This window comes from Magnolia sinica, chromosome 12, assembly GCF_029962835.1.
Source record: "Magnolia sinica isolate HGM2019 chromosome 12, MsV1, whole genome shotgun sequence".
Lineage (NCBI taxonomy): Eukaryota > Viridiplantae > Streptophyta > Magnoliopsida > Magnoliales > Magnoliaceae > Magnolia > Magnolia sinica.
The window spans coordinates 61078624-61091431 of record NC_080584.1 but is presented as its reverse complement, the minus strand read 5'-3'; the positions used below and the strand labels follow the sequence as shown (position 1 = coordinate 61091431).

At 40.2% G+C, this 12808-nt stretch overlaps 1 protein-coding gene across 1 annotated transcript in view; it reads right to left on the bottom strand.

Moving 5' to 3' along the window:
- Positions 1-6002, bottom strand: part of LOC131220115 (receptor like protein 21-like) — a 49785-nt gene extending 43783 nt beyond the window's left edge. Inside the window, exons 1-2 of the mRNA XM_058215087.1 lie at positions 5510-6002; positions 4829-4984 (exon numbers count right to left, since the gene is read on the bottom strand). Of these exons, the coding sequence (XP_058071070.1) occupies positions 4829-4984; positions 5510-5864 (511 nt within the window). The 5' untranslated portion in view covers positions 5865-6002. The remainder of the gene's footprint in view (positions 1-4828; positions 4985-5509) is intronic.
- Positions 6003-12808: the final 6806 nt, after the last annotated feature.

Genomic DNA, 12808 nt, shown 5'->3' with positions numbered 1-12808 from the left:
TAGATAGCTCTATTGTATCTTACTTGGTTTGAGATTTTGATCCTTACAAACATTCTCGAAATCTGGTTGTCCTACCTAAAACTTTATTTTTGGTGTAAGGTTGTCTTACGAACTAAGTTTGAATCAATTTTTCAATACTAATGCTATTGAGATTTGTGATTAATTCTAATTTATTTATTATTTTAGTACTCGAAGTTTTTATTTGGTACCCCCCCCCCCCCCCCCCCCCTCTTCTTTGGGACTGTTAAGCTTGTCCTTTTCAAGTGCTAGCACAAGGAAAAGAACTAGTAGGAGAACATCATCAACCTCTTACAACCGCAAACCATGATATGGGGAGCGGTTCATCTAGGCATCAATGTGTAGCACCCACAACAATGGGCCCGAGCAGGATTCCAAGTCCTTATGTTCGGCTAAGGTCTAACAATTGTTACTGTTGTAGCCAATGCAACTTGCAAAAGTTCCTAATCGGCCGTATCCTTCAACTTGAACCCCCATGACGAGTCCCATGCAGGATATAGTGCTAGCACGAGGAAAAGAACCAGTAGGAGAACATCATCATCCTCCTGCAACCGTAAATTGTGATATGGGGAGCGACTCATCTAGGTATCAACGTGTAGCACCCACAACAGCGGACCTGAGAAGGATTTCAAATCCTTACGTTTGGCTAACCGAACACTTATCAAACACCTGTCCTTAACGCCCCGCAACCCACTTGACCATAAATGAACAGGGCACTGAAGGTGAGGGAGTAGAAGAAGACCCTGGCTTTGATGAACATGAATAGGCCGCAAAGGAAGGAGTAAATGAAGATGAATCGACAGGCGAGGATCGTGACAAATCTTTAGTTGTGAGGTGATTACAATACACCCCACAGAAGGAATTACAACCACAACGATACAATATATTTCGTATGCGGTGCACATCAATGGCAAAGTCTGTGATGTGATCATAAATAGTAGAAGTAGCGAGAACATTGTCTTAAGAGTGATGGTGGACGAGTCGTAGCTACCAATGATAAAACATCCTTCCCCGTATTTAATTAGGTGGATAAAAAAGGTGAACGAGACCAATGTAACTAAATAATATACTGTCTCGTTTTCAATTGGCAAAACTAATAAGGATCAAATACTTTGTGACATCGTTGACATGGAAATATGCCATATCTTACTCGATCGACCATGGCAGTCGGACCGTATTGTGAGCCACAGAGGACAAGACAATGTTTACATCTTTGTCAAGAATAGCCGAAAAATAAACCTTACCCCTGTTGCACTAGACAAACACCCCGAAGCTTCTAAAGTGGAGGGGAGCTTCCTCTTGATCATTCGAGATTTCATGGATGAATTCAAGGAAGCCGACGAGGTATACGCCATAATAGTAAAGGGTGAGGAATCGAAACCCTTAGACATTCCCCTAAGTTTAAGGCCTTTCCTGAACGAATTTAAAGAATTTTGACCTAAAGATTTACTTGATGATTACCTCCCATGAGGGACATCCAACATCACATAGGCCTTGTCTTTAGGTCTAGCTTGCCCAACCGCTTTCATTGTTAGGTGAGTGAGAAAGAATGTCAGATCTTGCAAGCAGAAATGAAGGGCTAATGCAAGTACAAGAAAAGGGCTAATAAGCATCGGCATCAGAAGTTATCTCAAAATCATGAGCTCTCTTGAGTAACTCGAGGATGAGTTTTTTCCAAGTAGAGGGGTCTGATGTAGAATGTGTCACAGATACATTCCTAACATGGTTGGACCAAAAGAAGGTGGACCGAAAATTGATCATAACTTTTGATCCAGGTATCGTTACGGTGCACCAGACCGAGTATGAAGAATTGAAGTAGTACAAGAACTTGAGGACGGATTTTTTTGAAGTGAAGGAGACTGATGTAGAGCGGGTCGCGGACACTTTCATGTCGAAGATGGATTAGAGAAGGCCCGATTGGAGGTATTAGTCATTAAGACCGTCGGAACCTTAAAACATGCATTTCTCACAAACCAGAATGAGTTACTCGACGTAGCCTATACGATTTTAGGGTAGGACGAGCTACTTTGTCCAACCAACCTAGCAAGGTCAGGTTGCCCATGCCGAATTTGCAAGATTCCATCCGATTGATGGTCGAATTTTCTGTTTATTTCTATTTTTACTATTTTTAGTAAGTTTTGGTTTGATCATAATTTTTTATCTGTTGGGCTTTAAGAGTTGTCCAACATGAAAAGTGTTTGGAAAAATTAGGAGAATAACATGGTTAAGCTACATAGGAAACTTACTATAAATAGTAAATTTAGTATTTATAGTAAGTTACGAATTTTAGGGAGTTTTAGTTGTAGTTTAATTCTGAAACTTCTTCCAAGGCTTGGTTTCCCTATTTAAAGGGTTGTAGACTCATTTATTGTAGATATCAATTAATTTATGAATTTTCATGAATATTATATCTATTTTCTTGCTTTTTCCTCGTGGATTCGAGAAGTCTCTGTGAGGAGTCCAGAGAACCTTCGTGGATTCGAAGTAGTTATCCCCCCTGAGGAAGATGGTGATCGACCTCATCACATTCATCCCTGCATCAGGAATTAATTGAGATCCCCTTCTCGGGGCGGCCAATGACAACATGTCCAAATTGAGATGATCACGACCTAAGGAAAAGCATGTGGAAATGGTACACTTGATCGGTTGACCATATGCGCTACAGGTTGAGATACGGTCAATCATTACCAAGGGTACTGATAGTCCGACATCGTCCATAATAACCAAACTGAGCACAAGAAAAGGGCTCACCCCTAGCCCTAAAGGAAAGATTCATTTCAAAGGGAATAATCATCAAAGACCGATTAGCTAAAACCAAGGATAAAGGTAAAGTGCCAATGGTCAACCAAGACCCAAAAAATTCAAATATTGTTAACCCTTCTTGGAATCTCATTCTACACGAATCCCTCATCTGTCATACTTTTCATGAAAAGATAATTCAAGGAGGGAACTATACGGTTCAATAAACCTCAACATGAGGCTAAAACGCCACCAACACATGGTCAGGTTAAGGTCTGACAACCTGCTGGTCAACAATCAAAGCAACATAGCATGAAAAAAGCAATCCCCGGCAAAGCAGTCTGTTCCAGAGAGAACAACGTTGTTAACAAGAAGATGCCCGGAGGGCTAGCAAATCAATGTGGCAGCCCAGGGTCCTGATCTAGATGCACGTAGTTGCCCAATCTGACAATATTTCAAAACTTGTGTCTGGAATTCAGAAAATCAATCGTGGCAGCCCGGGGTCCTTCCTGATCTAGATGCACTTAGTTGCCCAATCTGGACAATATTTCAAAACTTGTGTCTGGAATTCAGCAAAACAATCGTGGCAGCCCAGGGTCTAGATCTAGATGCACGTAGTTGCCCAATCTGGACAATATTTCCAAATTTGTGTCTGGGACTCTAAAAGAATTGATGTTTAGATACAAACTCTTAAACTCTTAAGGGATGAAATGGCATCTAAATATGGTAGAATGCTTCTATTGAAGTGGTTACAACTCAGATCAAAATGCTCTAGATTGCTCAATCTCGACTATCTTTTGAAACCTGCGTATGGGTGAAATCCTGTGTTTAGGACCTGCTTAGAACTGGGGAATAATCCCAAACATTATTAATTTTTCATTAAAAATAAAATAAAAATATTTACTCAAAAACATAACATGCCCAAACAGATGGCAATGCTATAGTGAATTGAGATACAAAGGTAAAAACAATGTTTTCCTATATTTATGTGGTAGATGGCCTCAAATCCCAAGAACCCCCTCTCATTTTCTTTTTTTCACTGTCATCATTGAAGCCTTATATCAATTACTGGTTTTTATCAAGTCCAACTTCAAATGGACAAAATTACAATTTTAAAGTCAGCCTGTCCAGTGCGTTTGGATGCACTATCAAATTGAATTTCAAATTCTGTAGTGACCCGTGTTGGTTCCACCATGATGCGTGTACCTTACCCATGCAGTCCATTCATGTTGCAAGCTCATTTTAGGGTATGAGACCAAAAAATGAGATGGATCCAAAGCTTATGTGGGCCACACCACATGAAGAAGTAGGGATAGTGACACATACCGTGGACACCTTCCCAGTGTCCAGCCGCCATGTTTATTTTCCATCCGACCTGTTCATAAAGTCACATAAACCCGGATGAAGGCAAAAAAAAAAAAAAAACTGCTTTATCCAAAACTTCTGTAGCTCGCAGGAAGTTTTCAACAGTAGCAATTCAATCTCCACTGTTTCCTGTGGTGTGCTCCACTGAGCTTTGGATCTGCCTCACTTCTGTGATGATGATCTAAGATGACCTGGAAAAATGGATGGACTGCATGAATGGTTGGCACTGGAGGATCACTACAGCATCTGAGTCTTCTCACCTCCTTTCCCTCTCTTCAATCACTCTAGGTTAAAGCCATAGGTGGCTTCTTTTGATCGACCTCAGGCCCTTAAAAAAATAAGAAGACGAAGAAGAAGAAAGCACTGAAACCTACCTTTGTTTTTCGCCACAGTTGAGCTTATAATATGGCAGAAGATGTAATGTTATTATCTGCTACTACTGATGGCAAGAATCAACAGGCATCTCAAAATGTAAAATTTCAAATGCCATTTTGATATGCACGTGAAGGACTCCAATCAGCATGATCTATATGCTTTTATATAGAAGGGATAATGAGCAATTCAGTCTCTTATATTTCAAATCCGAAACCTCCATATTGCCTGTTTGGAAGTGTGACTGAGGCATGGCCACTGAATCCATTTCAAAATATTGTTTTAAACTGTGTTATCAATCTCGGTTTAATTTCTTTACAATTGATCAACTGACCTTCGGAGGGGAAGTGTCCTTCAATATTATTGTAGCTTAGATCAAGAGTCCTGAGGGATGAGAGTGAACCCAAATAGAGAAAAATGCTTGCGTTGAAGGAGTTATGACTGAGGTCAAGGAGCTCTAGGTTGGGCAATCTGGACCTTCTTTCGAAACCTGCATATGGGTGACGTCTTGCATTTAGGGCCTCTTAGAATGGGAAAAATCCCATATGGGTGACATCCTCTATTTAGATCCTGCTTAGAATGGGAAAAATCCCAACCATTCTTAATCTTTCATTAGAAAAATAAATAAATTTCCTCAAATGCATCATGCCGAAGAGGAAACACCAGGGGCCTTTATTTCCAACACACAGCTTTAGATCTTTTGTTCAGCATGAAACAGATGGTGATGCTGGCGTGAATTAAATTGCAGTGGTTAAAAATGTTTCCCCTGTATTTATGTAGAAGAAGGCCTCAATTCCAACAACTCCGGTTTTTTTTTTTTTTCTCCAAGTCATCCTCGTTGTCATTGAAGCCCTGTTTTTCCATGTCCAAATTGAAAGTGACAGAATTACAGTTAATAAACGAGAAATCACTACATACCTTGACATATTTGCAATTCAATTTATTAGGACATCTGAAGGCAGCCCTGTTTTAAATCATCAAGGAAGAATGTTAAGATTGGAGGAGATAAAGGTACCTTCATGATCAACCCAACCACCCAGGTAATTCCGGGACAAATCGAGGCTCCGCAGTTCTCCAAAGGATAGAAGTAAGTCGGCATTCAGATACCATTCTCCCAATTCCCATTCCCTTGTACGATTGAGAGAAATTTTGGTCACTCGGCCTGTCGCATTGTTGCACTTGATTCTTTCCCAACTACAACAGTCAGTCCCATCCTCCCATGTAGGAAGAGAAGACCCATTCGGATAATTGATGGAAGCTTTGATCTCCAAGAGAGAAGTCCTCTCCTTGTCCAAGTACCCAAGCCACCCATGACTATGGTACTGAACAAAAACCAAAGCCCACAACCACATAACCAATGCCCAATCCATGGAAATTGTATTAGTTTTCTCCTCTGTATTCCAGCAGGAGAATGTTCTTCAATTTATAAGTGTAATAGTTCTAAGGTTGGTCAGGGGTCGAGGGACGCGTGGGAGAGGTGATGTGTGTGGCTGATTGGGGTTGGGTTTCAAGTGACGGTGGCCCACTATATATAATGTTTATTTTATCCATGCCGTCTATCCATTTTGGATTATTATTTCAGTGCATGAGCTAAAAAACAGAGTAGATCCAAATCTCAACTGGACCACAACATAGGAAAACAGATGTGATTGAATCGTCCACCATTAGAAACTTCCTAGCGGCCACGGTAATGCTTATTTTGCATCCAAATGGTTGATTAATGAAGAGAAAAAACAAATACCTACTTGATCCAGAACTTTGTGGCCCACAAGAAGTTCTTAACAAAGAGAAAAAACAAATACCAACTTCTCCATCTCCGCTACTATTTGTGGTGTGGTCCAGATGATCTTTGGATATGATTCATTTTTTGGCTAATGCTCTAAAATGATCTCGAAAAATAGTTGAAAGGTGTAGATATAATAAATACATCACTGTGGGGCCATGTAACTTTGATCTCCTTTGAACGGAGCTCGAGGATTTAACACCGACACGGCAATTGATCCGATGCGTATTTATGTTAGCTTTGGTGCAACTTACAAGTTACAACAGGGCATTGGACGAAGTTGACCGCGACTTGGGCTGCGAACCACGTGGAATCAGTGTGTTGGACTCGGAAAACCAAAATATTGATTATACTGACCACTAACACCGGCTCCTCTCGTTGATAGCTCTAGATGTGGGTGAGACTATGACCATAGGGCCCAACTCGAAGTATATATTGTATATCTACACCATTTTTCTGTTTTCCAGCTTATTTTAGGGCATGGTCCCAAAAAATGAGTCGGATAAAAACTTCAGGTGAACCACACCACAGGAAACAATGGTCATTGAATGCCCACCATTAAAAAAATTCCAGCATCTACCGAAATGTTTATTTACAATAAAAGCTGTTGATAACGCGGCACAGACTTGAATGAAAAGAATAACCAAATATCAGCTTGATCAAAAACTTTTATGGCCCACAAAATGTTTTTAATTTAAAAAAACTAATGTTTCCTATAGCGTGGTCCACCTGAAATTTACATATATTCCAATATTGGGAACATGACCTAAAATCAGCTGGAAAAATAGATGAGTGGTGTGGACATATCATGCATAAATCAAGGTGGGGCCCTAGGGTCAGGGTCTCACCCACATGGCTGGTCCCGAGTCGCAGCCAAGTCGCGCTGGAGGACGTGCTGGTATGCGAGGGGGAATCGTAGGGCCACAAATTCCTGGTGTTGCAACAAAACACTCCATGAAAAATAGTTACCGGCATGAGTGGGTCTAGCATAGTGTTAATGTAAAATCCACCCCAACCATCAGGTGAGACACCCTGTGTTAGACTCAGGGCCACAAAATCAGTCCCATCCATGGTTTAGATGGATCACACAATTGAAAAGAGTATACATGAAAAGCTAACACTAAAATAGTACCGAAATAAATAGATAGATGCAAGATTCTGATCTGCTTGAGTTATGGTTTTATGCCAAAAAGAGCTGAAAAAAAATAGATGAATGACGTGGATATACAATACATGCATCAAGATGGGGCCACATGGTCAGGACCGCACCATGTTAGGTGAGCATGGGGCGCACTTCATCCGCTCCGGTTAGGTCAAGTGTCAGTTTTCTCGGATTTGCAGCGTAGAACAGAGTCGGTATCATATTCACGTGTAAAAATTTGTGGGCTCAATATAGTGTGTTTGTTATATCCACACTGTCCATCTATACTGCTAGATCATTTTATGGCATGGTGTAAAAAATAAGGCAGTTCTATAGCTCAAGTGGACCACATCAAAGAAAGTAGCGAAGATGGAACACCTATCACTGTAAACTTGTTGGGGGCATAGAAGGCTTCGATCAAGCAGATATTTGTGTTTTTCCTTCGTCCAGGCCTATTCAACCTTATTTATGAACAGTTTGGATGGCAAATAAACATATTAATGAGCCTTGGGAAGTTTTTAATTATGGGTGGTGGTCCAATTGAGATTTGGATTTATTTCACTCTTAAGACTATGCACCACAGTGATCTGTAAACTCTGATGGATGGCGTGCATATATAGTAGATACATTCTGGTAGGCCCCACAATCAGGAAAATACCCCTAACGGTCCACTCCCGACTGTTCTCCTGCATGTTCAACTTTTCTCCAAACTATAACCGAAGCCAGCCCACCATAATGTATTCGTGAGATCCAGTCCATTGAATAGATTTGTAATCACATTTTAGGCAAGGAGCCAAAATTTTAGGTTGATATGTAATTCAAGTGGGCATACTAATGAAAATAGTTGGGAGAGACGTTCACCTTTCATTTTTATAGGGCTCACTGTGATAATCATGTGTAATCTACTCCAACCAAATTAATATTGTCCTGATAACCAAAACTCAGGCCAATGAAAGATTTAAGTGAGCAACACCAAGGGAAACAGTATGAAGCGTGACCTTTCTATATATGCACACTACTTCCAATCTTCTGGTCCACTTGAACAATTGATGATCTCACTTGATTTTGGGGTCCTGAGTCTATCATGGGTTGACTCACTTGATGGCTGGGTGAATTTCACGTTAATACAACGGTGGGCCCATCCAAGCTGAGAGAGACTTCCATTTGTCCTGATCCAACTAGTTCCCTCTGAGTACTTCTCGCGCGTCGAACGGTCCCGCGTATGCAATGCAATGTTTGGTCGAGTCTTGTTGAATGAAAGATTCGAAAGACGGAAAAGTTGCGTCGTGGTGTCCTTGAGTTGTGTTAAGGTTATGAAGTTATGTGGCCCTACAATAATGTGTTATATCCAAATTGTCCATTTATTTGGGTAGATCATTTAGGTATGAGCTAAAAAATGAGATAGATAAAATGTTCAATTGGACCACACCAAATAAAACAGTAGGGATTAATTGCTATCATTGGAAATTTCTTATAGCTCTCAGAAGTTTTGGATAAAGCTGATATTTGTTTTTCCCTTCCTTCCAAGGATGCATGACCTTATGAAATAGTTGGATTGCACAAAAGAGAACATTAAGGTAGGCTCTGGGAAGGTTTTAACATTGAACGTCATCCACACCGCTTTATGTAGTTTGGTCTACGTTAGCTTTGGATCCGACTAATTTTTAAGTTCATCCCCTAAAATGATCTCACCAAATGGATGGATGGTGTGGATATAGTACATACATCAGGGTGGGGCCCACAGAACTTGCTCGCGTCATCAACACAGTCAAAGTTAGTGGTGTCGTGGTGTGCACGCAATCCACTTTCAGGAAGAAGATACATATGGTGGAGTGGATTCTTTGTGGGTGTTACCCTTCTAGTGGGGGTCACCTTGATGCATTTTTGTATATCCATGTCGTCCATCCATCTATCCAGCCCATTTTAGAATGTCATCCCAAAAATTAAGCAAACCGCAAACTTACATGGACCACACATAAGAAAAAAAGGTGATTGAACTCCTACATTAAAAAATTCATATGGCCCACTGTAATAGTCAGAAAGACCTGGATGGAGGGAAACAATGAGGATTGAATGTCCATACCATCCAAATTTTTGGTCCTGTTTTGGATTGATTATATACTGAAATGACACTTATCTAGCATTTTTAGCCATCCAATTAATGTACATTAAATACACTAAGGCTAATCAGGACCGTTCTCAAACAACAGAGATGCTTGCACGGAGAGAGCCAGATATTAGGAGTGGGACGCCGATTGACTTGTGTTGCCTAGTTGGGGCCACCGTGATGTATATCCATACCATTCATCCAATTGCCAGGTTATGTCAGAACATGGCCCAAAATATAAGGCAGATACAAAACTCAAGCGAGCTGCATGACATGAAACACTAATGATTGAATGTCCACCATTGAACATTAGCAAGAATACATAAATTTTGGATCAAGCTGATATTTTTGTGTTCTCAGTTCATACCGGTAGAAATGACCTTGTGAATGGAATGGATGACATATAAGCATCACTGTGGACCCTTGGGAGGTTTCAACTGTAGACATTTCTTTATTGTTGTGCGGCCCACTTGAGTTTTGGATCTACTTCAGTTTTGGGCCACATCTTAACATAATAATACAGTGGATTTCTCACAAACATCACTATGATCTACCGCTAGCTTCCTTCGGCTAAATGCTTACCCACGCGTTATAGGGATGAGACGTTGTCCGGTGGAAGCGGATTGCGTGGTGACAAACTTGGCGGTGTGTTTATGTCACTAAGTTCTATGGTCCCAACATGATGTAAGTGTTATATCCATGCCGTCCATCCATTTTTCAAGATCATTTTAAGTTCTGTTCCAAAAAATAAGGCAGATCCAAAGCTCAAGTGGACCATAACATAGAAAACATTGGGGATTTAATGCCTACTATTAAGAACTTATATATATATATATATATATATATATATATATATATATATATATGTGTGTGTGTGTGTGTGTGTGTGTGTGTGTGTGTGTGTACCTTCATCTACCTTCATCTAGGTCTCATTGACTTTGTGAATAACGATAAAAGGTATTCGAGGTGGGTGACCATGTTATGGTCCATCTATATAATGAGATATTTCCAACCGGGGCCTACAACAAGTTGAAGAAAAAGAAGATCTTCCGGATGACATAGAGATCCTGTGTACTTTTAAGATTGCACACCTAACCGAGTATCATGAACTGAAGCAAGATGAGAACTTAAAGTTGAGTTTTTTCGAAGTGGTGAGGACTCATGTAGAGTGGGTCACAAACACTTTCTTGGCAAAGATGGACCAGAAGAAGCCCGATCGGAGGCGGAAGTGATCAGGACCATTAGAACCCTAAAAAATTCTTATCTTGTAAACTAGAATGAGCTATTCAACTTATAATATATGATTTCGGGGTAGGAGAAGCTACTTTAGCCAACCAACCATGCTATGCCAGGTTGCAATTGGTGGATTTTCATATAACTCAAATAATATCAAGAGGAGATCAGGATATTCCTCTTAAGAATAGCTCTTAAATTCATAAAAAGAGATAAAAAGTAATATTATTTATGAAAAGTCTACTTTGAAAGCCCTTCCATTTACCTTATATAATCTTACGTCATAAAATTGATACTTAACTAAAATAGTAAAACTTTTCTAAAATGGTAAGATATAGTAAAAATAGAGATTGATTTGTAAATTGACTCAAACACTTATGGCACTTCCAAAATGGAAGCGGAATCGGCTGGTTTACCACACACTATTTGAGCTTTGGATATGATTCATTTTTTTGTTTAATGCTCTAAAATGATCTAAAAAATGGATGAACGGTGTGGATATAATAAATACATCATTTTAAGGCCGTTGTAACTATGATCTCCTTTGAACTGTTTGTACAACTCGGAGCTCGGGGAGCGTCTGCGCTCCTCTTCCTCTTTGCACGACACGTATTTACAGCAGCAATACAGCTGGTGTGTGGTACACTAGCCAATCCGCTTCCAAACAAATTGTGTCTTGACAATTCTATTTGTCAGATCAATCTATGAGAATTTAAAACCTGTGCTGGTATTTCGACTTTAAAGTTGCTTATACAATGCATGTCCAAGATTATTCTAACAAAATAGGTCTGATCAATGAAACTTGAGCCATCCATTTTGTAGGGTCCATCATCAACTGGTTATACTTCTAAAAATTCATTTCAACTACAGGATCACAATAATTCCGCATGAAGTTTTAGAAAATACATAGCTATAAATAAGAACCATCTTTGAGATGCATATGATCATCTTATTTTATTGTGGTTAATCCAAATTGGTTGATGAAGTGAGAACTAAATTTAAAGGGCGGACGAGATCAATTGATTGGGTTGTTCATTTGTGTCCACGTAACAAGGAGGGCTACACCTTATAGTGTTCTTCATTGTTTCTCGCGTGTACCCCAAGCTTTATAATAGCTTCGTGGCTGGATATTCAAACATGGCCGGCCAGTCTCTTTCACCAGGAAAGAAGGGTCTTCTACTCATCAGCATTTGTTCTTATGGGGTCCTGGTTTGGTTATCCAAACCGTTGATTTGATCAACTATTTTTGTCAGATACCAACCTTTTAATCAATGGTTCATAAAAATAGGGATAAAAAATGTTTAACATTCAAAGTAATATAACTAAACGATCAGGACTGAATTATTCAAATATGGCCGGCCAGTCTCTTTCACCGGGAAAGAAGGGTCTTCTGCTCATCAGCATTTGTTCTTGTGGGGTCCTGGTTTGGTTATCCAAACCGTTGATTTGATCAACTATTATTGTCAGATACCAACCTTTTAATCAATGGTTCATAAAGATAGGGATAAAAAAATGTTTAACATTCAAAGTAATATAATTGTACGATCAAGACTGAATTATTCAAATATGGGAGATTGATTAGGTGTATGCTGTTATGGGAAGATCTGAGCCCCTTACAGTCTCGAGGACTGACATCGTTCTAGGCCGGTCGGATCTGCAAGAATATCCAGAACGGTGAATACTACTGAAGAGGAAGACCTCCAGAATGTTTAACAGATAAGTGAAGACTAGTCATGCTCCTCTCGGTCTGGAACTTAGTTCGGATTCATGACAGAAGACGCATCTAAAAAAGAGAACTTCACGCCAGGCCAGAGCGGACCCTTAGACAACGACACTAAGCCGAGTAAGGGGTGCTTCCACCAAAGAAAGCCACCCGAGCCGAACCCTAGGTCGGGTAAGGAGAGGTCCCATCGATGAATGACGGCCCGAACCAAGGTCCTGTCCTCGTCTCCGGCTTTGTCTGAAGAAGGACCGCCAAGTCGAGGGCTCGTCCTCGTCCTCATCCTTGTCTCCTTTCAGAGAAGAGATGTCCCGAACTGAGGCTGGGGTG